This window comes from Glycine max, chromosome 1, assembly GCF_000004515.6.
Source record: "Glycine max cultivar Williams 82 chromosome 1, Glycine_max_v4.0, whole genome shotgun sequence".
NCBI lineage: Eukaryota > Viridiplantae > Streptophyta > Magnoliopsida > Fabales > Fabaceae > Glycine > Glycine max.
The window spans coordinates 35036649-35061717 of NC_016088.4; the positions used below are offsets into that span (position 1 = coordinate 35036649).

Consider the following 25069-nt stretch of genomic DNA (forward strand, 5'->3'; position numbering starts at 1 on the left):
CGTGTAGGATAGACCACATCACCTTTCAACATTTATATAATGGCATAGAATAACATTGTGTCATGATGATGTAATATGACAAGATATGATATTTATTCATGTTCAAGATGACATATAAAGCTCATGCACTCTTGTCTAAATCGTTGTGCATTCGAGTATTTATTTACTCTAGGATTTATGCTTTTAGCAATATAACATTACTATACAGACTTGTAATTCTTAAACTCATGTGTCCTTGTGTCATTTACACGTTAACTTTTTCCAAGTCAATTCTAATTTGCATTTTTGCATATATATATGGTATTAGTCGTGGCATTGCCTATAGCTTTTATGATGGCATATCATAGTATTATGGCACAATGATACTTAAATCCAAGACAAATATGCAATGGTCCAGCATGTGAACTCCTAAGCATGTGAGTTTCAATCTCGCAACTATCTTAATATATTAATGGAAGTTATACCTTTATGCATGAAGCTCTCTAATATATTATTGTAAGGCATGTACCTTATTCTTTTGCATAACCATTCAATATTAATTGTAGGAAAAAAATGATTTTTTTTTATCTTTCCTCTGATAATAGATTATTTTTAATTTTAGTAAATATTTTTATCTTTCTGGTAGAAGATAAAGTTTCCCTCTTACCTTAATTATATTAGCCAAAGTTCTTTGAATACTGAGTAGGCTACTTGGTTGGCAACTGAATATGGAGGTTTTTCGATTCCAAATAGTACACCTAATATTTTTAAAATTGCCTACATTAAAGACTTGGGAAAGAGTTTCTCATCCACAATGGTTTTACAAAGCTTGAGCAACATTATTTCTTATAGAGAATACTTATAGTGTATACCAAAATAATTGCCACAAATTGTTTTTTTTTTATGATTTCAAGTTGTTGTAAACTAAATACAGAAACTCAATTACAAAAGTTTTACAAATCAAAAACTTAATTATATTTTTTAATTTAAAGACTTAATTAAAAATTCTCAAATAATTTAAAGAGTTACCAATTAGTTTAACAAAAACAAATAGTAACAAGTGAGGATCCTTAAACTTTTTTTTTTTAGAACAAAGTATCTGACCAGATATAAATATAATAAAAAAATGGTTTCACGCTAACTAAGTATTACTAGTTGTTCCATCGGGATTTGGCTTGAGATTTGCTTATTGAAAACCAACAATCAATGCATTTTTTTTACTTATATTTGAAACCAAACTATTACTAGTTGTTCCTATTGGATTTGGCTTGACAATGGTTATGACAATGATCTTCCAGCGTCACTTCCAAGTACAACGATAGGACTATCTCTAAAGACACTTTGAAGCTCGAGTTGGAGACACAGAGGTAAAAGACAAGTCAAAAAGTAGGTTATTGATATGTATCACTAAGGCAAATTTGCACTTATGATTAATTTTATTTTATAACTTGTTGATGATGCCACAAGGTTATTAAACATTATACATTTCATAAGTGGTTAATAGTGTTATGAAACAATTGACTATCACACATGATTAACTATATATGTGAATATGGTTAATTTTATCTAACGAGTGGTTAGAGTAAATAAATGTAGTTGTATAAATTATGGATATGTTTTTTTGAATCCATGGATCATAGGGACGAAGATCAAATTCATAAGAGATTGAGAACATGTTGATACTCATGTGGTAACATATTGAATTAATTAAAAAAGATGAAAATTACACGGGCTTTTATTTGTAGAGCACATCATCTCTAACTAACTAACTTCCTAACAGACTTATCTAATTTTCTATAATCTTTGTTATATGTTATTCATAATATCACAAGGTTAATGAAGTGTTCAATAGTGGCCAATTTTATCTCACAAGTGATTAACCTTACTACAAGGTTATTGAACACCTACAATGATTGTTTCTTTATTTTCTTGCTTTTTTTTGGAAGGAAATGACTGCTTTTTGGTTGGTAGGGACAATATTGTTAAAAGATGGCATCGTTATTTGAACCTATCAATGTCGAGTAAGGTTATATTAATAAGACAGATCAACATGTGTTTCGCTTATTAATTTTTGGAGAGGTCCAAAATCTTTATGATGTAACAGTTTAATTATCAAACTAGCTTAATGAGACGATGATCTAGTAAAATACACATAATTAGAATGGAAAATATCAAGCAACCATATGATTGTACACTGAAGGTGAGGAGGTTATAGCAACCAAGTGAACCAACAACCTCTCTAAGTTCATTCTATTGAGGCATAAGACGAAGTATGGCCCATAATAATTTTGATTTGATACAAATAAATACTAAGCTTCAAAATTTTCATTTGATATGCCAATAGATAGAAGAATTGTATCTGTGTTTAATGGATCATACAATATCAAAAGACAAATAGTAGTTCTGTGAAGCATTAAAGACCGATTTAATGCTTTGATTTCTTGATCCTTTATGTAGAGAATGTTTAAACATCCTTCCAAGGATGTGTCTAATGAAGAAAGTAAGAGAACAATCAAATTCAAACTCCTTCTTCACCTAAAAAGATGTGCCACTATTGTGCATACCTACTTTGCGCAAAAGTTGATTTAACCATTGAAGACAACAAAAAGAAGTGCAACTCAAGGAAGATATATAGGGTGGTTTATCATCTTGGAGTGGACTTGCATTTTATCCGAACATTTCCATATTTATGAGGATAAAAAATATATTTTAGCCTTATTTAGAGTTAGCGAACATTGACTATCACAAAGAAAAAGACCACAAAACTTAATGATTAGTATCAAAGGATTCATTTTTTGGTAATGATATTAGAACATTTATTTTTTTAATATATCTAATTAACACTTATCATTTCTCTCTATTTATCTTTCTCTTTCTCTATCAAATCAAAACTCTTTAATAAATATACTTTTCACTTTTCTCTCTCTCATTAAACATCACTTATCATTTTTTATGCCAAAATATTATTTGTAAAGGCAAATATCACAAGAAGGGGAATTTTAGAAAATTTCTAATCTTTTTCATAAAACAAAGCTATCATCTAAAAAACATATTTGAAATACAAATAATGAATTTTCCCAAACGAACACAATCAAATGATTGAAACAGATTTTGCTATAATGAATTTTCAAACCACAAAATCAAATTCAAACCCAAGGTCAGATAAACATAGAAATAAATATCAGACACAAAATTTTGGCTTAAATATGTTTTTGATCCCTGATATATACCCGAATTTAGCGTTTGATCCCTGATAAATTTTTCCTTCGAATTGGTTGCCTGATATTTGAAAATTTTTGTTTTAGATCCTTGCTGTCAGTTAAGTGATGACGTGTCCGTTAAATATTTGATAGTGTGATTTGTGACAGCTCAAAAACCACCAGTATTTGTTTCAAAATCAAATTTAAATTTTTTGGTAGTTAAAAACCGCTAGAATCATTTAAAGTAAAAACCAACAACAACAATTTTTTTAAAAAGTAAAAACCTTCCAATTAACCCACAAAATTAATATTTTTTAAAATTACAGAAAAAGTCAATAAACCCCCAAATAAGGACATTGTCATTTTGCTCGGGGTGCACCACTTTGGTGAAGTTTCTATCAATAATGTTGCGTCGTAGAGAGCTTAGGGTAAGTTTGGGACCCTTCAAACGGCCACCGCATCATCTTCACCATCAAAACGGTGTTGTGTCATTGATCAACGTTTAAAGGGAAAAGAGAGAGAAGAGAGAGAGAGAGAGGTTTTTGGAGAGAAAATGAAAATGAAATGAAAGTGGGATACAAATACAAGGGGAGGGAAGGGTTGGGGGCTCTTTGTGCTCTTTGTGCTCTGAGGGTATCGTTGGTGGCTTCCATAGCGAGGGATAGAACTTCACCAACGTCGTCGAGGGCCAGAACTTCACCACATCAAGGGCCACGGCGAGAGATTCATCGGCTACGGCGAGGACACCAACGTCGCCAACGAAAGCTTCCACACCTACGACACCAATGTCGTTGGTGGCTCTGGCGAGTTCAAAAACTATTCCAGTAACTCCAACATCCTCGACTTGTGATTTGCCACCTACTCTGACAGCACTGATGGGAGAACACAATCGTTGAGATGAACATTACCGAACAATTCCGAACTCGCTGGATCTCCAGCTTTTGCTTTGAATTTTGGGGGTTTTGTTAAGGTTAGAGAAATTAGGATTTTGCAGATCTAATTAATTAAAAAAATGGGGAAATTGAAGGGATTAAGAGAGAATTAGTTCATGAGAAGACATAGAACCAATAGAGGAAGATGATGGAGAAGGAGTGAAGGAGACATATTCATTTTAAATTTGGTTGAGGAATGGAAGAGATGATAGAGAGAGAGAGGAGAAAAAGAAAGGGGGAATAGGAGAGAGAAAGCAATTTATTTTAAATTTGATTTTGAAACAAATACTGGCAATTTTTGAGCCATCACAAATCATGCTATCAAATATTTAATGGACACATCATCACTTGATTAACGACATGGATCTAAAACAAAAGTTTTCAAATATCAGGAACCGATTCGAAGGAAAAATTTATCAGGGATCAAATGCTAAAGTTGGGTATATATTAGTGATCAAAAACATATTTAAGTCTAAAATTTTATACTGGTTTGTCTTTACCACTGAGATACATCTAGTTCTTGGTCAACCACTAAGTTCCACTAACTTCTCAAGGTTACAAATATTTTTCACTGCCACTTCTGGCTCTTACAAACTAAGCTTATAGCCAAGCTTGAACAACCTAGTATTCTTTGTCCTACCAAGCTAGTGCTAGCTATAATACAAATAAGAATATTTGTTGTTTGGTTGGCTCATTGATTAGTTCTTAATCGTCTTATTGATGAATATGCAATCTAAACACGTAGTCTTTTCTCTCAAGATGTTCAAGGTGTTTTGAGAGCTTTTGAACTTTGCAAAGAATTTACAGAAAGCTTTACAAGAAGAATTCAAAATAATAGTGCATGGGTTCGTAACTTCATCTCTTCAAAGCTTATGGTATTTATAGGCATTATTCTTCAAGTGTTTGTTGTCTCTAAACAAATAGATTTCTTTACTTGATCTCACGTCTGAAGATGCAACTGTTGGGTCATTAAATGCACATCATCTTCATGCCGGAAAACCATTTTCTTTAGATTGGTTGAAGAATACTTCAACATAAACCACTTGCATTTTGTTAGAGTAGGTCTGTCACAGTAGGGCGTGTCTTTTGATACTGTTTGAACTCCAAAGTGTTGATCGTTTCTTTATTCTTCCAGGATTTCGATAGATCCTAGAAGAATGTCATATAAGACAATTTGTGCAAAACGAATCACAAACACAAAGTATTAAATGAAGTCTTAATTGCATCCTTAAATGTTGTATCAGATCATAACAAATGTATGCTTCTATTTGAAACTTCAAACACAAATTTGATGTTTACAATCTAATTGCTCATAAGGCATAGATTTTAATCTTTATATTTATTTGCATCTAATCAAAATAATTAAGATTCCTGGTTCATCTTAAGACACAAATGTCTTATGGCTTAACATTATTTTCCTTCCTTGAATAACATAACATAGTGGAGGAATTGGAATGGGTGTGGAAGATAGACAAACCACTCCCATAACTTTTCTTGCATACACATCAACCACATATCGAGGAAAAAAAAAGATAACAAGTGCATTAGATTAGGTTGCTTCCGAGAAAAAAAAAGTTAATTAAATTAAATTAGGCTTAAATATATTTTTTTATTCCTAATAAATATTCAAATTTTTGTTTTTGCTCCTTAATAAATTTTCGTTTTGCATTGAGTCCCTAATAAAACATCAAGTTTTTTTTTGTCCTTGACACTTATTTTTATAAATTAGCGAATTTTGTGTTTCATCTATGCTAAATTTTTTCTATTTTTCATTATTCAAGACTAAACAAAATATTAAGGACCAAAAACAAAAATGTTGTTTTATGAGGGACTCAATGCAAAACAAAATTTTATTAGAAAGCAAATACTAGAGATCTAAAATATATTTAAGCCATTAAATTATGTTGGTACAGTAAAATATTGTTAATAAACATAGACTCAATCTAAATTTATTACTATAAGGCATTTTTAGTTTAAACCACATGTATCTTTTACCAATGATAATATTATTCAAGCCGGATAGAACCATTATTGTAACACCTTAAATTCTAAACCAAAAATGTTCTTGAAAACGCTTTAATTTAATTTATTTTAGAAATACGCGTCATTTTTTTTAATTGTTACTTACAAATAATAAAAACATCTTCCTACTTTTTTTAAAACAAAATGTGTTAGTCGAAAAATGCTAAATAGTTGCCTCGAATTAAAATAATTGCAGATATAGAATAACTCAATTTTCATACATAAATAAAATAAAACTAGTCGTGTCTCAAAAGAAATGTATAGATACAACCCATAATGGTATGTTAACAAGCAAAATACATTTTACACCCTTGCTACAACAAATTACATGCCCTTGGAGAAAATTCTCTCAAAATACATCAAAATCAATAAAAAAAAAATTATGGCCAGATCAGACAACTATCACACTAGAAGTACTAAACTACTAAGATGTGTCCTAAGTCGGTTCCAACTACAGTACAAACTCTTTAAATTAATATTTGGTAAATTAATAAACTCTCTAAAATAATAAATTCGGTCCCGACTTGGGCCAATGTAAAAAATTGAAAAACTCGATAAAATAATAAGATAATAATTTTCCGTGAGATCCCTTTATAATTTTCGATCCCAAGAAAATCATAAATTAATAATTCATAGAAACTGAAAAAAATATATTACACTCTATTGAAATATGATTCAATAGTTGTCTGTTTTCCTTCAAAGTTCAAGTCTATTTGGAGTTCATCTCTAACTTTTTTTATTGCATCCAATAGCTCAGGTGTTGTATTTTTGTATTATATCATAAAGTTGTGAAAAGTGTTCGACGCCATAAGTGCTTCCTCGGTATTTACTGTATTTCAAAAGTCATTATTGATTTTCAATGCATATGAACACAATAGTTACTAATTTACGTTGAGTCCCAAGGTCGCTGCAACGTAATTCTAAGAGGCATAGACTAATTTGTCTTTTTGTTTGGTATGTATAGTATAATTACTTAAAAACTCTTTAAATTAATAATTATTAATTTATCGATATATTAATAACTTTCTAAATTAATAAATTTCTCTGGTCCTATCATTATTAATTTATAGAGTTTTAACTGTACTGTAAAAGTTCCTGGTACTCCTCGATCTCCTCGGATGACATGTCTAAATGGTCTCTTCGATCATCTTTAACATCCACTAGGTGCACTCTCTCCACATTGTATTGGCGAATGTTGCTCTGCCCATCATACTCCACTAGAGTCAACAAGAATTGGCTTTTCCAATCCGAAATACAAGCTAGAATCTTTATAATATTGGAGCTCTAGGCGAGATGTGACTCCAATGAGATGTAGTAGGTCAGTGTGTGGTCTATGGTAACAGGTACTACATCCGATCTATCTGTTGGCACTAAGTGGACTCAAGTATGACAAGTGTAATGCGTAGTCCATAGTCCATGTTACTATGCATGACCATACCCACTCTCTTGCAGCTATGCCAAGCCGCAGATGCCTTGGTGTCCTCGGCATTGTTAGTACTTGAAAGTTGTTGGTTGTAGGGACAAGTCCTTTGCTCCTCAAACGTCACAAACAAATAATCAGACAAAGAATAAGTACACCCTATTTAACCACTACGTGTGATTTCTCCAAAGAAACAACACTCTCGAGATCCTAAGCGCATTACTAGCACACTCATCACCTATTAGGGCCCAACATCTGCCACCAATTCTCCAAGTCTATCACATAGTCTTACATATTTCTGTGGATGACAGTCGGGAATGATTGTCACATACGACACAATGTACATCGATCCCTAAGCTCCTAACTAAAAAAACATGGTCTCAGGGCTCGTCAAGAGTAGCAAAGTAAGGCATATGAGTTACCAGTGCCAAATGAGTGCACCAAATCCCCCAAGTTAGTCTAACCTTTCCGCCCACTATATCCAGTGTATCTTTGTTTGATCATCCACTTTCTCAACGTAATCTCACCATCTCATAGAAGAAATATAACCATTGATTCCTTACTCGCTATCCAGTCATCTTGACTTTTGTCACTACATCGTATGCGTAGCCTTCATGTCACATGCAAAGAACATGTACATTAAAACGAACAAGAAAGAGAGACAAAACTCAAGCCTACATACTATTCTCAAGAAATCAATCGGGACCCCTTAAGCAGAAGAAACCACTTATAACACAAAACAATCAAACAACATAAAGGTTGTAATTTCAACCATCCACATTCATAACAAACAATTTGTTGAAGGTCGGACACCCCCGAATAAAAATAGTAATATACAGAAATATACACAACAGAATATAAATCGCACACCAAAAATATAATTTGTCAAAGTTCACACTCACAAGTCTTATCATTCACCAATAATAATAATAATAGTAATGCATGCATCTTAGTGATTACAATCACCACAACTCCAAAGCATACATTAGTCATTAGATCTTGCAGTTTATTTCAACAATAATATGACAGTTAAATCAATAGTTCCAAAAAATAAACAATTCTAAGGTAACTTATCCAGAGGCATGAATTCCAATGTTAAGCTGTCTACTGTAAAACACTACTCTGTCGCTCAATTTTATAAAATTTTGCTCCTAACTTATTCTCAATGTTCTAGGAATCGATTTTTCATGAATCATATACCCTATATTTTCATACCTAACAAAATTCTCCTCCCTAAAACACAATTGAACTGGTTTTCCTTGCTCCATCGACCATCATGCACCCAAATCCATCACCATAAACATGTTTTGTTCCACTCTAACTCTATTGCACCACTTCCACCAAAACCCTCGAATCCATCATCCCCTTTAACTAGAGAACTAACTCCCTTACAGAGTTACGGCTGTGGTTGCTTACAAAATAAGGATTTGCAAATGGATAGAGAAAATGGTGCACCGAAAGAACATTTCTCACATAACCTTCATGATTTTTGAATAAGAAAAAACTTGAATAATGCAAGTTTACACGCTCATATTCTCTCGTATCCTATGAAAATCTTGTTGGAGAGGATAACTAAGTAACTTAAACTATATACCAACACACAAAAAAAGGTCAAAATAAAAGAGAGAATTGAACACACATGCACCAAACATGAGACCATTATAAAATCAGTCCATTTTCTATCATAACTATCATAACTATCATTCTCTCTTTTTATTCACTAGAAACACACTGCCCAAACCCAAAATTGAAGGATAATGTGGACAAGTAGATCCTTTTATACATGTAAGAGTGGGACTGTAACATCTAAACAAGTATTTAAAAATATCAAGTGCAAAAAATTGAAGGCATTCACCGCTGCAATGGAAGGCTAGTTATAGTGTCACATACCATGAGATCATTCTTGAAATACAATGGAAGACCAATCTAAGGTGAGAAAAGAAAGGGGAAAAAAAGAGCCTATATGAAATTACTTGTATGATAAGATAGAAAGAAAGCACGGCAAAAAAAAAACAGAGCAGAAAGCATCCAAGCTTTCAGCTATTAGCATTTTCTCTATTTGAACCTTGGTTGTTAGTGTCTGCAAGAGAAGGCCCTGACCCTAAAAGCAAAGGGATCTCTTTCTTTTCATTGTTTGAGTCTTTCTTGGAAGATGGATTCGCAGTCGAAGATCTAAGAGGAGGCTCAAAAAATTTGCTAGCAACATCTGGAGGGGGTGCATCTTCACCTGGAAGCACAAGAAGACCTTTCTCTCGAAGAGAAGATGGCTCGTTGAAGCAAGTGCTCCACAGGGAGTCCACAAGTTGCCTCTCCTCCCTGACTACACCAAGGTCCTCAGCTGACATTAAACTGATATTGTTTATTCGTTCTTGAAGAAGTTGCTTCATCTTCTCACTGTCTTCCTCATTGCCATCCTTGCCATCTTGAGTATTGCGAGCAAGCTCAAGAAGGCCCCGAAGGGCAGCTTCTCTGACATCTGAATCTTCACTTGAGGCAAGGTGCATCAACAGTCGAGGAAACCCAAGCTCATTCACGATGTTGCAGTCTGAATTATTCTCATGCAACAGGTAATGGGTCAAGTTGAGAGCTTTCCTGAAAGATTATAAAAATAACAAGTCAGAATTCAATTTTCCCCATTTAATAACGAGGGTTGAAAAATCTCTAAACTAATCAAGTCGGTATCATCATATGACATTGAGCCATTATAATTAAACTATAACATACAGAACCAATAATGAGGATATAACATTACATTACAAATTACTTTTAATTGATATCTTCCAAGGGAATACCACAATTAGAAACTTTTCAGAGAAAACCCTTATTACCTTTGAAATCTCACATTTTCAGAGGCTAGTGCATCTTTCAAAGCAGCATACCCATTTGCCAAACGAAATACAGTAATGCCTTGTTTGTTGTGCCGGATTAGTGCTGTCAAGTTGTTCCCAAGAATAGAAAAATCAGTACCATTTAATCTCAAGAAACAAAATATCAAAACTTCAAAGTATAATATTGCATACAAGATATTGCACCCAGTGCTTTAGTTCTAACAGTCACATCAGGATCTGAACTGAAATTAGAAATAAGAGGTTCAAAGCCATTTGCTTCCATAACAAGTTGCTGACTTCGAGGATTATTCTGGACTATTGTGGTCACAACATCAGCAGCCTTTGCTCGAATATTGGCATGAGAACTCTTTAGGTAACCAAGAAGAGGAACCAAGCCACCAATTGAATGGAGATCTGGTAACAGGTAATACCAAGACATAGGTGAGACATAAAGGTGTTGAATCATAGAAAACACAAATCCATTAACCAACCAATTATCAAAGCAAAATGCTAGGAACACACCAACTAACACAAGCTTTCAACATACTCTCTTATATGATGAAATTTATTGAAAATAACAAAAGTCACCGACTAACACAAGCTTTGAACATACTCTCTTATATGATGAAATTTATTGAAAATAACAAAAGTTTGTGGGTCTCACATCATATTAAATGTTTCTCTCTTGATTTTGTAGTTTTCAATAAATTTTAACAAACCAATTAGAAAGGGTGTGTTTGAAGGACTGTATTCGAAACATTCCTCATTATCAAAACACCAACAATAAAGCAAATGCAAACAGGAACAATGTGAAGACTAACAGCAGAAAAATCAAATTTCAACAATGGGAACTATTGTCATGATCGCATGGAAAATAAGAGAACAAAAACAACTAGAATACTGAGGAAAGTTATGAGTCAAAATTTCTCAGAAAAAGCATGACAAAAGAAAAACATCTTCACCATGAAGCCAGAACAAATAAACCTAAATTCCATAATAATTTGAAACAAGTGATTATTATCCATTCAACACTGACCCCTGTATTGCCCATATTTGAAGAACTTCATCATCCAGCGAACATCGCTGAGACAGCTTCTAAAAATCCCAGTAATGAATTAAATCATGATCCCCAAATATATGTATGAATTCCACATAACTACCATAAACATAAGCAAGACAACTAAGTGCTTCAATAACAGCATTCCTATTCTCATCAACAAAGTCAAATGCATAACAATTCAAAATCCTTAAAACTCACCATTGGCCATGTCAATTGACTCAACATGCTCTTGCAACTCATCCAACATATCTGCAAAAAATTAAAGTTGGCATGAGGTTATTAAAACCAAACATTAACACAAAATAAACGGCAGTTTATTTCTAATTAGTCTTGCGCATAGGTAAATGTAGAATACCTTCAATGTCTGCAGGGGTAACTCCTTGGTCTTTCAAGACTTGTTCTGGAGTTTGCATCACAAGTGTGATCTCTTTCATACGTTTTACAACATCAATGGTCTGTGACTGCATCGCTTCCATAAACCATCTCCGATCCTCCTCACTACAAAATCATAAAAATCACAAAATCAAAAGCAAGTCTACTTGTATTAATTTCAGCCTCCGTATTAAATTTTCAAATTATTTTATTCATAGGAATCGAACTTAACTACCAGATGTTTATAACAACTCACGCATACTCAACCAATTGAGATAGACCAAAATGGGTATACAATTTTGCAACAAAAACTATGCAAATATATCATGTTTAACTACAGCTATAAATTAACAAAATCAAATCATAGTCAAATGAATATTATTAACACAAGCCTCTCGACGTTTAACTACAACACACCTTTTTATTTTCAAAAACATTAAAATTTTGCTAATGACTACCACCAAGAAGAAAAGAAACTATAACTATACAATCACAAATTTACAAAATCAGAACACAATAATATCAATTCAAATTCAACCACACGATCCATGTTTCCCCCTCAAAGAATAAAAAAACTACAGAACCACAAATCACAAAATCACACCCTATTCTACTACTAATCAGTAACTCCACGAATCACAATTAAAAAAAACATATTTTTCATTCAAAAATCAAATTTTGAAACATGGGTATGCGTTTTCCAGCAACAAAAAACTAATGAAAACGGAAATTTCATAGTTTTATTAACCCAAATCATCACAAAGAGGGATAACACAGCTTCAACTCAACAGAGTTAAAAGAAAAAGTGAAAATTGAATTTGGACCTTAAATTGCGAGTGGGGCGAGTCCCATCGGAATGAGCAATGCTCCATTTGAGCAACCCGTCCCAGTTGGGTCCTTCTTTGGCCATTGGAATGATTAGAGAGAGACAAAACAAAACAAAACAAAAGCAACGTTGTATAGTTTTTGTAAGAGGATTTAGGAATGGGAAGTGAAGGGATTTAGATATATAGATTCAGCAACGTGTGTGTGAAAGGATTCGGGAAGCGTCTCAAGAATTCGGGAGGGTTGTGGAAACGAGGAAAAGGGAAAGAAAGAGGAAAGTAAAAGTCAAAAGTGGGTTCTGTGTGTTTTATAGGAGTTGGGTTGGGAGCCTGTGATGTGATTATGGGCTTGCTATGGATGGCCCGGGTCCATAATATGTTAAGGGAATAAAATTCTTGGGGAGTTACTTGATGCACCCAGCAGGTGTGGTGAAAAGACATAAATGCCCTTCACCCTAATAATATAAAAGGCTCACTTTCATCTTTTCTACGCTCCATTTGCTTCGTCTTCTCTTCTTTTCTTGGTGTCGTTTCTTTCTCTTCCTCTCTACATTTGCTTCTTTGTCTTCCTGTCACCGCCATTGGTGTTGCTGTTTGTTCCACTTCTAGTCATCGTTTATCTTCCTCTATTGTAGTGACGGTTGTTGTTGGTGTCGTTTCTTCCTATTCATATTAGGGACTGTTGCTGTTGGTTGGAAAATCTTCTTCGAGGTTAGTGATCCTCCCGCGTTGAAGTTTTTTTTGTTGATGTAATGAATGATTTTTTGTTATCTTGAGTTTGTTGCATGATGATATTTCTATATGTAATTGTTTTTTTGGTGTTTGTTGTTGTTGTCGGTTTATTTTGAAGCCTTGCTGGAAAAAATTGCGTTTTGTCAACAAAAACCCATAGTGATCCATATGGTTCATACAGATCACTGATCCGTATGGGTATTTTTTAATATTTTTTTATAATCCATACTAATTATTGTGTATTTTAATTTTTTTAAAATTAAATTTTTTATAAAAAAAAAACTTTGTCATACGGATCAGTATAGTTCATACGGATTGTTAATCCGTATGAATCATACGAATCACTGGTTGTTTTTTGTAAACCATACGGATCACTGATCCGTATGCTTTTTTTAAAAAAAATTATTTTTTAACCCATACGGATCACTGATTCGTATGGTTTTTTTTTTAAAAAAAAATTTTAACCCATACGGATGGTTTTTTTTAAAAAAAAACAAATTGTTTAACCCATATGTATGGTTTTTTTTTAAATTTTTTTTATAACTCATACGTGATCCGTATGATTTTTTAAAAAAAATTATTTTATAACCCATATGGATCATCGTATGGTTTTTTTTTAAAGAAATTTATAACCTATACGAATCACTGATTGGCACACGGAGAGCAACTCATTTTAAAGTTTTTAAGGTACTCATTAAAAGAACTCTCATTGGGGCAGTCAACCAAACTCCCCCAAACCTCCATCACATAATCCCATGCATTCTTTTGAGCAACTAGGGTTTTGCACTTTGCCTTGACATTCTTGTCAATGTGGAACAGACACAACAAGTTCATAGCATCCAGGAATACATTTTTTACTGCATTCATCAAAGACAAATCTCTGTCAGTCACAATAACTCCAGGGAGTGCATCAGCTCTCATGAAAAGACCTCGAAACCGCTCTAGAGTCCAAACAACATTATTAAGATGTTCTCCTTCCAAGTAAGCAAAACAAGTGGAAAATGTCATTCCTGTTGGTGTAACACCAACAATATCAAGCAACGACAGTTTGTACCTATTTGTTTTGTAGGTACTATCGATCAAGAAAACCAAATTACAAGAATTGGTTAACTTTACTGCATCAGGATGACTCCAAAACAAGTCATGTACAACATTATCATCCTTTACCCTATGCCAGTGAATGTACTGATCTCGATCAAGCAGCAACTTCAATTGTTGCATTTCGGTGTTACTCCCTCTTATGGAAGAATGGTAAGCATGTCTGGCATTGTAAATTTGTTTGATTGTTGTATAATTGTTGTCATCTTGCTCCTTCAACATTAACAAAATATTTCTTGGCTTCACCATGGACTTCGTCATATCAGCAACAACATTCTTCTCATCCTTTGTCACTCAACCTGCATACAGATGCCCAACCAATGACTTTGCCATTTTGTGATTGTGAATCCCACAAATTAACTTCACCACCCAGCCGTCTCCTCCCGAAACTTGCTTCGCACACAACTTAAACGGGCATCCACATTTTCTACTGCCAGTGCATGCTCTAACCAAATTATGTTTCTTAGGCATTTACTCCTCACTCCTTTCACAAGCTATCAACAGAAATGAGGCTCTTCCTCGAACACCGGTATTGGTGTCGGACCTCATCATAACGGCAACAAATCCGATGTCATGAGCCAACGATCGAGCTCATTGTAAGACTTCCTCACGGCTACCAAACAACTACAACATAATTCAAATCAAGTTTGCCATGAGTAAACATCTATGTAATATAATTCCTGTACCAACAACAACAAATTGCACAAATACCTCAAAAGTATTAAAGGCATCAGAGCAATCAACTTTAACGCCAACATCTTCCTCATTTTTATTGCACAAATACCTCAAAAGTATTAAAGGCATCAGAGCAATCAACTTTAACACCAACATCTTCCTCGTTTTTGACATTCATTTCAACTTCTTCAGACATCATACATCTACTGGTCTTCATTCATCTTAATAAAACATTTAACAAATTCAATCTCAATTCACACAAATATAGTTGTTTACACTAAATATTTTATAGAACTTTTTCATTAAAATGTCATACAAATCTAATAAATACATAATCATTCTCATATAAATTTATTTAATTATTAATCATTACTATATCAATTTTTAAGCAATGTATTATTACAACAATTAGTAAAAACATAAATTAACTAAATTATTAATAATTAATTTAACAATTAAAAAAAATCCGTATGGGACATATAGATCACCAATCCTTATGTTTTTCGCGTACCTCTTCTTCTTTGGCAACGAAAAGTGACCAAAATCCACCGTATACTCCTCACCAACGCACGTACACCATCGGAGAACAAATGCGCTTCCAAACGGCCCTTAATGAAAGCAACACACACTGACTTACAGAAATTTTTTGAAAAAAAAAATGGCGCTGCAGAAATAAAAAAACCATATTGCTATTTATAACCGAAATGTCCCATACGGATTGGTGATTCGTATGTCCCATACGGATCACCAATCCATATGTTTTTCGCGTACCTCTTCTTCTTCGGCAACGAAAAGTGACCAAAATCCACTGTGTACTCCTCACCAACACATGTACACCACCGGAGAACAAATACGCTAGCAAACGGCCCTTAACGAAAGCAACGTACACTGACTTACCGAAATTTTTTGAAAAAAAAAATGGTGCTGCAGAAATAGAAAAATCATACTGCTATTTATAACCGAAAATACCATTTAGGAAATTTTTTGGGTGCCCTAACAAAAATGAAGGGTGTCCCAAACAATTCCAAAATTCTTGATAGAGATTAGATATATCTCCTCGTTTTTCTTTTACTACTTAGCCCTTATAATATAATAATATACAATAATTAACTTATTTAGTGTATTTTTTTATCTTCTAGTTTATCTTCTTATCTCTTAAGGACTTCTATAGCCGTTAGGATATGATAAAATAAGGCAATTATCCTATCTAGTTGGTATATATATATATATATATATATATATATATATTTATCTAGGAGATAAAAGACAAATTAATCTTATTTGGAGCTCGTTTGGAATAGTTTTATATTTTTATATTATTAGTTAATCTTCTAATCTTTTGTATAACATTATTATATTTTTACATGTATGACACAATGGTGGATCCAAAAACTTTCTTTAGTGAAAACAAAGAAATAATTTATAATATTTTTATATAAAAATATTTCAATTTTTTTTTATAAAAGACACAATTTTATGATAAAAAACTATAATACCTAAAATTTTATGAATTTAAAAGTATAAAATTAATATAATTTATTTTATTTTTTATTTTTACATTCTTTTATTTAAAATAATTATTTAATATGGGCAATATCTATTTTTATGGGATAAAAACAATAATTATTCAATATATTTAAATAAAAAAATTACTTTGTGCCCCATAACTTGCAACATGCATCCACCACTATGTATGGCTACACGTGATATAACCAAATGAGTTGAATAATCAAACTCCATAAAGTTGTATCTTCACTGCATTCTACAGAACTATGAAATATTCTTCTTGCACTACTAAAGAAACTTCATTTTACGACGCACTTCCTAAGACGGTTATTCATAACCGATTTAGAATGTGCGACAATGGTATTTTTGTAATTAGGGGCAAAGTTTTTTGTTTTTACATCGAGATTTCTAAGACGGTTGTAAATAAACCGTCTTAGAATGGTAGAGCATGGCATTTTTGTAATTATGGGAAACTTAAACAAAGACGGGTTTGCTAAAGGATCGTCTTTGTTTAAGCAACCCTAATTTAACTCGCAGGTGTGCATGCTGTCGGGGTCATCACTACTGAAACTTGCGCGCGTTGAGCTCGACTGAAAGATTACTTCTAAGTCCAGTTGTGTTCTCCGGTCGTCGTCATTAGCCCGATAAGTTTAGAACTCGCAGGTCAATGCAAAGGCATTTGTGTTAGCCTAAGCCAAGGTCATTACACTCTTCACCGCCATGTCCTACTCGTTTCTAAAATCCCCTCTGAGGCTCTCACCTCTGTCACTGACACACACATTCTAAGCTAGGCGGTAGTAAGCGCACGTGACCTGCATGGGTCCCGCTCATTTGCGATCCGGCCCGAGAGTCCGACCCGAGATACAAGCCCACGAAGCTCCTTCTAAGGGTCATTGATACACTCATGGCCGGCGAGGCCCGGATTAATGACCACTTATGGCAATGTCGTTCCTGTGTTTGTTTGTTTTGGATTTTAGGGATGAGAAGGGAAAAGGGTTCATTGCTTAGTGATGTCTTCATTCTCACTTGTAACCCTAGGTTGCTGTAGCGTAATAATACCTTGCGCATCCCCCTATTGTCCTCCTCTATTCTGTCATTGTGAAGTGTGTATTATTTCCGATGAACCAGTATGAATTATTATTTGCCTTTGGTTTATCTTTTTATTTTGAATATTAAGCTTTGTTGTTGGAGTATTATTTGCCTTTGGTTCTTGACCTGTTTTCCTGTTAGTTTATCTCTTCAGTGAGTGGTTTTTACTTGTTGGTTCAGGTTGGTATATCTGAAAGTGGGATTGATGATGCTGTTCAAAAGCTGGTTACATGTGGGTAAGGATGACATGGATTTGATTTGATAGTTGCTAGTGAACTAGTGATACTATATTTATTAAATGCAAATTCCGAATGTTCATTTTGTGCGCCATATAGATCATTGTAGCTAATTCTAGATAGATTGGAATGTATGTGTTAAATCTCAATAATAAATTTACTTGTTGACTTCCTAATTAACTTGTTGTAGACTTAGTACGGTGCTTTCATTGTGAAGGTATAAGGTTGGACGAGTGGAGCAATTAGAGACATCTGAAGAAGCAAAAGCTAGAGGAGCTAACTCTGTAAGTTTTGTCATCCTTGCAGTTGTGTTGGCTACCTAGTTTCAGAAGGTTCATGTAGATGTTTTCAACATTTGGTTGTGCTTGATGAGTTATGCTTCAACAATCATTATTTTATACACACACAGTCTGTAGCCTACTGTAAGTACACGAGAGATTTGTCCAGGTCTCTATTTCTTAAGTTAATATTGAATCCCATGTGTTAATTTTAATTTATCCACAATGATGTAGGGAACTTTTATGAAGTTTCTAATTGATATGGGGACTGTAAATTTGACAGGACATACAGTTCTCACAAATAACAATCTAAAAGGGGAGGTCCCAGCGAATGGTTCATTTTCATTATTTACCCCCATCAGGTTAGTACAAATAATTAAATTCTTATCTATGGTTATTGTTGAAGGATGAGCTCAAAATTTGGCAATCCCCTGTTCCATTTTGATGCCTGTTTATCATTGAAAATTGTTTAAAATTGGGTAAGATAATAACTTCAGGTAACAGCTTGAATTCAGAATATAACTGTAGCATGCGTAAGCCTAAATAAATTGTTACCATCATCTAGTTTTGGTACAGGCCAGACTAGCGTAGGTTTTTTCTACATATTTATTCTGTAGTTGTCAAAACTATTGAAAACTATTCAAATCATTTAGAAATAGGTTTTCGTAAGCCTAAATAAATTGTTAGTATAATCTACTTTGGGTTTAAAATAAACTTTGGTTACTCAGTTGCAGGTTTAATTAAGATTCCAGTAAAATACATATTCACCTCATAGTGTAAAACCCTGCAGCAATGCTATTATTGAAATGTACATATTGACAGAGTTTTATTGTGTAATTGTAATAAGGTCTATAAAATGTATCAAACATTGTATTCAATAGTGCTATCAATCAATCTCTCAGGATAAAAAGGCAACCTTTGGAATGCACCAACCAAAACCAAACGTGTAAGAATGTCATCAAAAGAAGTGCAAAATATATAAAAGATAGTTTAATTTGTTGTGAAACTGATATGGTGTCTAGATACAATCTCTTGGTCAGCGCATCACCCTTTTATGCTTTTGTTAGTAAAGTGTGGTGATCAATAAACTGGCTCCGCCAAGGAGAGGCAATGTAACTTGAAGAAACAAGTTTTGTTATTATTTTATTTTTTATAAATAAACATGAATAAATTAGTTAGGGACACAATGTTAGGTGCCATACTATAACTACATCCTGGGCTGATACATGTTTTCAATTGCATCCTGGGCTGTTAAAGTTGTTATAGATTACATAGGTTCCATAGAGTGTAAAGCTGTTACAAAATTGGTTACATAGTTTATAGGATTCATTGTGAATTGATATTTTAAAGAACTGAGCAGGTAAACCTTAGAAGGAGAATTCTCTGCTTTACTGATTGTCATACTGTCTACATCACAAAACTATTCTATCAGTTTCTCTGTTCTCTGTTTTCTCAGTACTCTTTTACATCTCATTTTTGGGGTTTGTGATAAATAATAATTTAGTTTGAACTGCAAGATGTCTTACCGGGGAACCAATGGGATAGAGGGTAGAATCATTAGAGAAATTGTATCTTTAGCAAACACAAAGTAGTAATTGTGGCATCAAGTACAGTGAGTGAATTACATTGCATGTAAAAAGATAATTTCATTCTATTTTCATCCAAAAATATATATGTAATATGTCGCACCACTTGATGCACAAAAGGGTAGTTTTCTAAATTTTATGAACTAGGTAAATTTAAATAATTATTTTTTGTTTATATTTATTAAAATCAATGCTTAATAATATTTATGTTATTAAAAAATGAATGTTTATGTTAATTTTTAAAATTAGTGTTTTTTTTTAATTTTTCAAGTTTTAAAATGGGTTATTGAATTTAAATAATTATTATTGTTTAATTAATTGTTATTTTTTAATTAATTAATTTGATAATTTTTTAAAAAGAAACCTAATTATTTTTTTAAAAAATTACATATATGTTTGTGCAAATTTAAATTTACATTATTTTTAAAAATTAATGTTTTGTTATTTTAAATTTTAATGTTTAAAGTATCATGATTTTTAAGGTTTTAATTGTCATTTAATTTATTTTTTTTTTCATTGTGTAATTAACTGATGTTTTTAAATTTTTAAATTTTAAATATATAATGTTTATTTTTTAATTTTACATTATATATATTGTCATATATTTCATGGCCCGTATGAAGTGGACATATGTTGCTAGAAGAAGGAAAAAAACCCCTCGGGGGAGGGAATTTAAACAAAATATTTATATATTTTTTTAAAAATGAATTAAGACTATATAATAAAAAAATAAAGTAAATTACACTTGTTGTTCTCCAAATTAGCGTTTATTATATTCATATCCTTATCTAAAATAACATTTCTTTTGCTTCTCTTGAACAATTATCGAGATTAAGTGTTAAGTTTTTATGAAATGTCCTAATAATTCCTTCTCAATCTCATACACAATCATAGAACCACTACTACAAAAGCAATTATTTAAGTCACGAGACCTACGACGGTTGTGCAAAACCGCCTTAATATAAGGCACGACTAGTCCTAATAATTTCTGTTTGTTTTTGTTGAATAATGTTAGAATAAATGAAAAACATCCAATTGTATCTCAATTATATGTTAAGATTAGTTCCATATTTTATTATTATCTGAATTACCTCCCAGGATTGGCTTTCATATTTCCTTATTATTGACAAGAACCAAGAGAGAACCAATCCTCAAAAACTAGCCATTGCAGTTGGAGAGCCCAAGGCCTTTTTAAATTGACACTCAAATCTCATATTTGTAATGTGGGACTCCAGCCCCATACCTTGCAATTGGATTCTAACAATTATCTCATGATTTGTTTCCTATTTAATTAGAATTATGATAGATTATTACTATAAATAAAAGTTAGTGCTTTATGTTTTATATTATATTGTAACATTTTATATAAAATCAAGTGAACATCAATTGGATTCTAACAATTTGAAGGTTAAATTCTCACTTTTTTAGTTAGGCAACATGTCACACACATTGCTATAGTATATTTAAAACAATAAATTAAATCTACAAAAGTATAGAAGATTAAATATTAAAACATAATAAATAAAATTAGAGTAGGGATAGTTGACACTAAATGAGAATTCAGAAGAAAAAAAAAACATGTCTACAAATGAGTTGAGTTCACAGCTTGACTCTAATACAAACTTTTCTTTTTTACTGGTATTCGACCCGAACCAAACTTATGAGCAGTTGTTAGCTCAGTTTGATTTTACATTATAACTATTTTAGATATTTTTATTTATTTATTCATTTACTTTGTACAATAAAATTAATTATTTCAATTTAATAATCAAAACCCTGAACCAGACTCGCTACCCTTTCATTGCAGCCTCGCATCTTTAGTTCTCTGCTTGCCGTCACCTTCGTCCTCCGCTGCACCTCCGTCGCAGTCCATTCCTCTCTCTTTCTTGGAGCACTCACTTTGTCTACGTAAGTAACCCTCACCCTTCTTTATTATTATTTCCACCAATTCGTTATCCGTTGCTACAATTCCTGATGCAGCAAATTGAATTTTGTTCGTTACTAAGGAAAATTACTTTATTCATATAGATCTCTGCTAGGGTTCACATTTGTTTGGTAATCTCTGCAAGTGCCTCTCTCGTCCTCATTGCGGTTCACATTCTCTGCCAGGTATCTATCTCTGCAATTTCAACTTTCAACATTATTACTCACTTGTTTCATTCAATTCATTGTTCCTATGTTAGATTTTTATGTCCCTTTAGACTATACTGTAAGTAAAACAGTCACATTGCTATAGTATATTTAAAACAATAAATTAAATCTACAAAAGTATAGAAGATTAAATATTAAAACATAATAAATAAAATTAGAGTAGGGATAGTTGACACTAAATGAGAAATTAGAAAAAAAAAACATGTCTAGAAATGAGTTGAGTTCGCAGCTTGACTCTAATACAAACTTTCATGTTGTACTCTATCCTAAGCACATGAAGCTTGCTGCATGCTTTTGTTACCCAAAACAGCAGGCTTTGAGTTCAACTTAATATTAATGTAATCGAACTTTTCATAAATTTAATATTATTATGATCCAAAAAATTATTATTAAATTTTAAACTAATCGAATCAAATTTCAATTCACTTTTGTTAGGTTGAGTTTGATAGGCCAACCTTTTATAATCCATTTTTCTCACATATACAATTCACAGGCAAACTGCAACTTAAATTGAAAAATAAAAGGAATCAAATTATCTCCCTCTACCAAACTTGTCAATCTCACTGTCATGTATCAGGCAAACATAAAAGCAAAGGCCAAAAACATCTCCTTGTTCCTTTCTCCTTTTTTTAGTGGGTTTCCTTTTTATTTTTTTTCTTTCCCTTCAAATTATAACCAGTTATTATAAAATCACAACTCTTTAAAAAAATGGATGGAGAAGATGGGAATAATTTTAGATTTTATTATTATTATTTGTCGAGGACTTGAAAATTTATTATCAGTAAGGAAGAAAAGTCCATAGTCAATAGGATGCGATCAAGAGTGAGTTATCACAAATTCAAATGCAACAGTCAGCTCCTTGTAGACCATCTATCCCTGATGTATTGGTTGCACGTGTCAGCACCAAAGAAAGCTGTGCCGAGGCTGCTGCAAATGTTGTTGCTAAGGAGCGGTCTACACTTGATGCTTCTATTGTGGGGTTATACATTGTGTGTGGTGATAGTACACAGGTGGTGGCTTCGGGAAAAATGTATGGAGTTGGTGGCATTATACACAATGTTGCTTATGCAGATGATGTAGTAAGGGTTTGTGTTGACACAATTTACGATGGTGACGCCAGTGTCCCGTTTCCCACTACAAAGATTCAGTATGTCAGGGACGCGAGTAGCACATTCATTGCATGGCCCAGACATCTAGTGAAGCCTATAACTGATGTAAGTAATATAATTATCGCCTTGCCTAATGTCATTTAATTTAATACACCATTTGTGATTAACTTTACTACTTATTTTCTTGTACCATATAGGATTCAAATCATAATGCGCGTTTGCCAGTTGGACGTCTTGGTGAGGCTGAGGTTGCAGTGGAACCTGATCCGTTGGGCGAATTGATGTAGACATTGTTTTACGTGTATAAGAGTCCAGTGGAAGTGCCGTGGGAGGCGACGCAATTTGGACTTCCTGATGTTGGGGCAAAATTTTTCATCACACATGCTGATCTAACGGAAATAATATCAGGTGACAAGTGTTTGAACATATCTATCCTGCAGCTGTGGACCATGTAAGTCATTTTTCTTCAACCTTTATGTTTGATTACGTCATAACCAACATTCTTGAATCTAAAACATTTACAATATTCATGACTTGTGTTGCAAATAGTTTTATGAATAACTGTGGTAGAAGCAAAGTTGATCAGTCACTATATGGTCTGTTGGAGCCTCAATCTATACACAATGCTAAGGACAGACGTGAACAATGCCAAGAATACATTCAAACATGGGTCAAGGAATCACAAAGGCAGTTGTACTTAGGGGCTTACTTGCATCAGTAAGTTGAACGGTTGTTGTAATTAAAGTCGTTTTTTTGCTTGAATAAAAACCTAATTGTAATTGTCAATTTCAAGGCACATTGGCAACTATTTGTTTTGTGTCCAAGGGAAAACACGGTTGTTTGGTTTTGTTCTCTGAGGAAGAAGCCAGATATTAACATCAAAGCCACAATTAACAGGTTCTATTCAAATATACAAATGATGGTCTGTGGAGGTAACTGTTGTTACATATACAGAAATAATGGTTGTCATATATATGGTTGTTTGTATTTTTTTTACTAGTGCAATGAAGACAATAACCAGTTCTTTCCAAGGCATGTCTAATCAAGCTGCACCTCGGTGGGTTGAACCAAAGGTTAGAAATTATTGAAGTTCTACCTGTTTCTAATGAAGTGTTTGTACATGTTGAAGTCTTGTATCTTAACTAACAATTTTCACTGTTCAATTTAGAGTCATGTCCAAACTGGAGCGTACGAGTGCAGATATTATGTCATGCATTGGATGTGGTGCATAGTGACTGGTGGATTGAAGGATGACTGGAACAAGGTATACGTAATGCATTGACTTACAATTGTAGGTTTTGTTAATATTTGTTAAGTTACTAATAATGTCATCAATTCTTAATTTTGTAGTGGTTTTCTGATGGATCACCGTTAGACGTGGAGGCCATCACCACACTTCGCCAAAAATGGGCAACATTCTTTTTAAGTATTAGGAAAAACGGATGCTAAAGAGGATTTTCATTATGTAGTAGAACATTTTTAGTGTCATTACATCATTTTGTTTAAAATTTCAAACAATTGTTTCATTTGATTATATGCAAGGCACAATTAAGGTCTCCATTGTTTATGCTTAAATTGTTTTAGTTTGTGGTTTTATTTTATTATAAAATATTCATTTTAATAGGATCAACGCAATTATTAGTTCATAGATTCCCTTGTCGGCCATATGAGCTCTCTATTACAAATGTTATTTGTTTGTCTACATGGTAATGTCTTAAGCAACATAGAAAGGTGACTTTTGTTAGGGCTCATGTTTAATTAATTTTAGCACTTGTTTAGCTTGTTTCAAGTGTGATGCACTTGTTCAGTGTACTTGCATGGTGCATGTTAAATAATCGAAAGAAACAGCTAACAACGTAGACTTGGATGGGCTCGTCGTTATTGGTGGTGATGACTTAAACACTAATGTGTGCCTTCTTGCCGAGAATTTCAGGTTTGTAGCTGAATTTTATTTCTGTTGTAATCTGTGTCT

The 25069-nt window shown here is 33.0% G+C and overlaps 1 protein-coding gene across 1 annotated transcript; it reads right to left on the bottom strand.

The window, feature by feature from the left end:
* Positions 1–6394: 6394 nt before the first annotated feature.
* Positions 6395–12924, bottom strand: LOC100803376 (hsp70 nucleotide exchange factor fes1). The gene is made up of 6 exons (XM_003516851.4): positions 12638–12924; positions 11797–11939; positions 11640–11690; positions 10574–10795; positions 10382–10484; positions 6395–10145 (listed from the first exon to the last, which is right to left on the bottom strand). The coding sequence occupies exons 1-6, from the start codon at positions 12721–12723 to the stop codon at positions 9590–9592; spliced, it is 1161 nt and encodes a 386-aa protein (XP_003516899.1). The 5' UTR covers positions 12724–12924; the 3' UTR covers positions 6395–9589.
* Positions 12925–25069: the final 12145 nt, after the last annotated feature.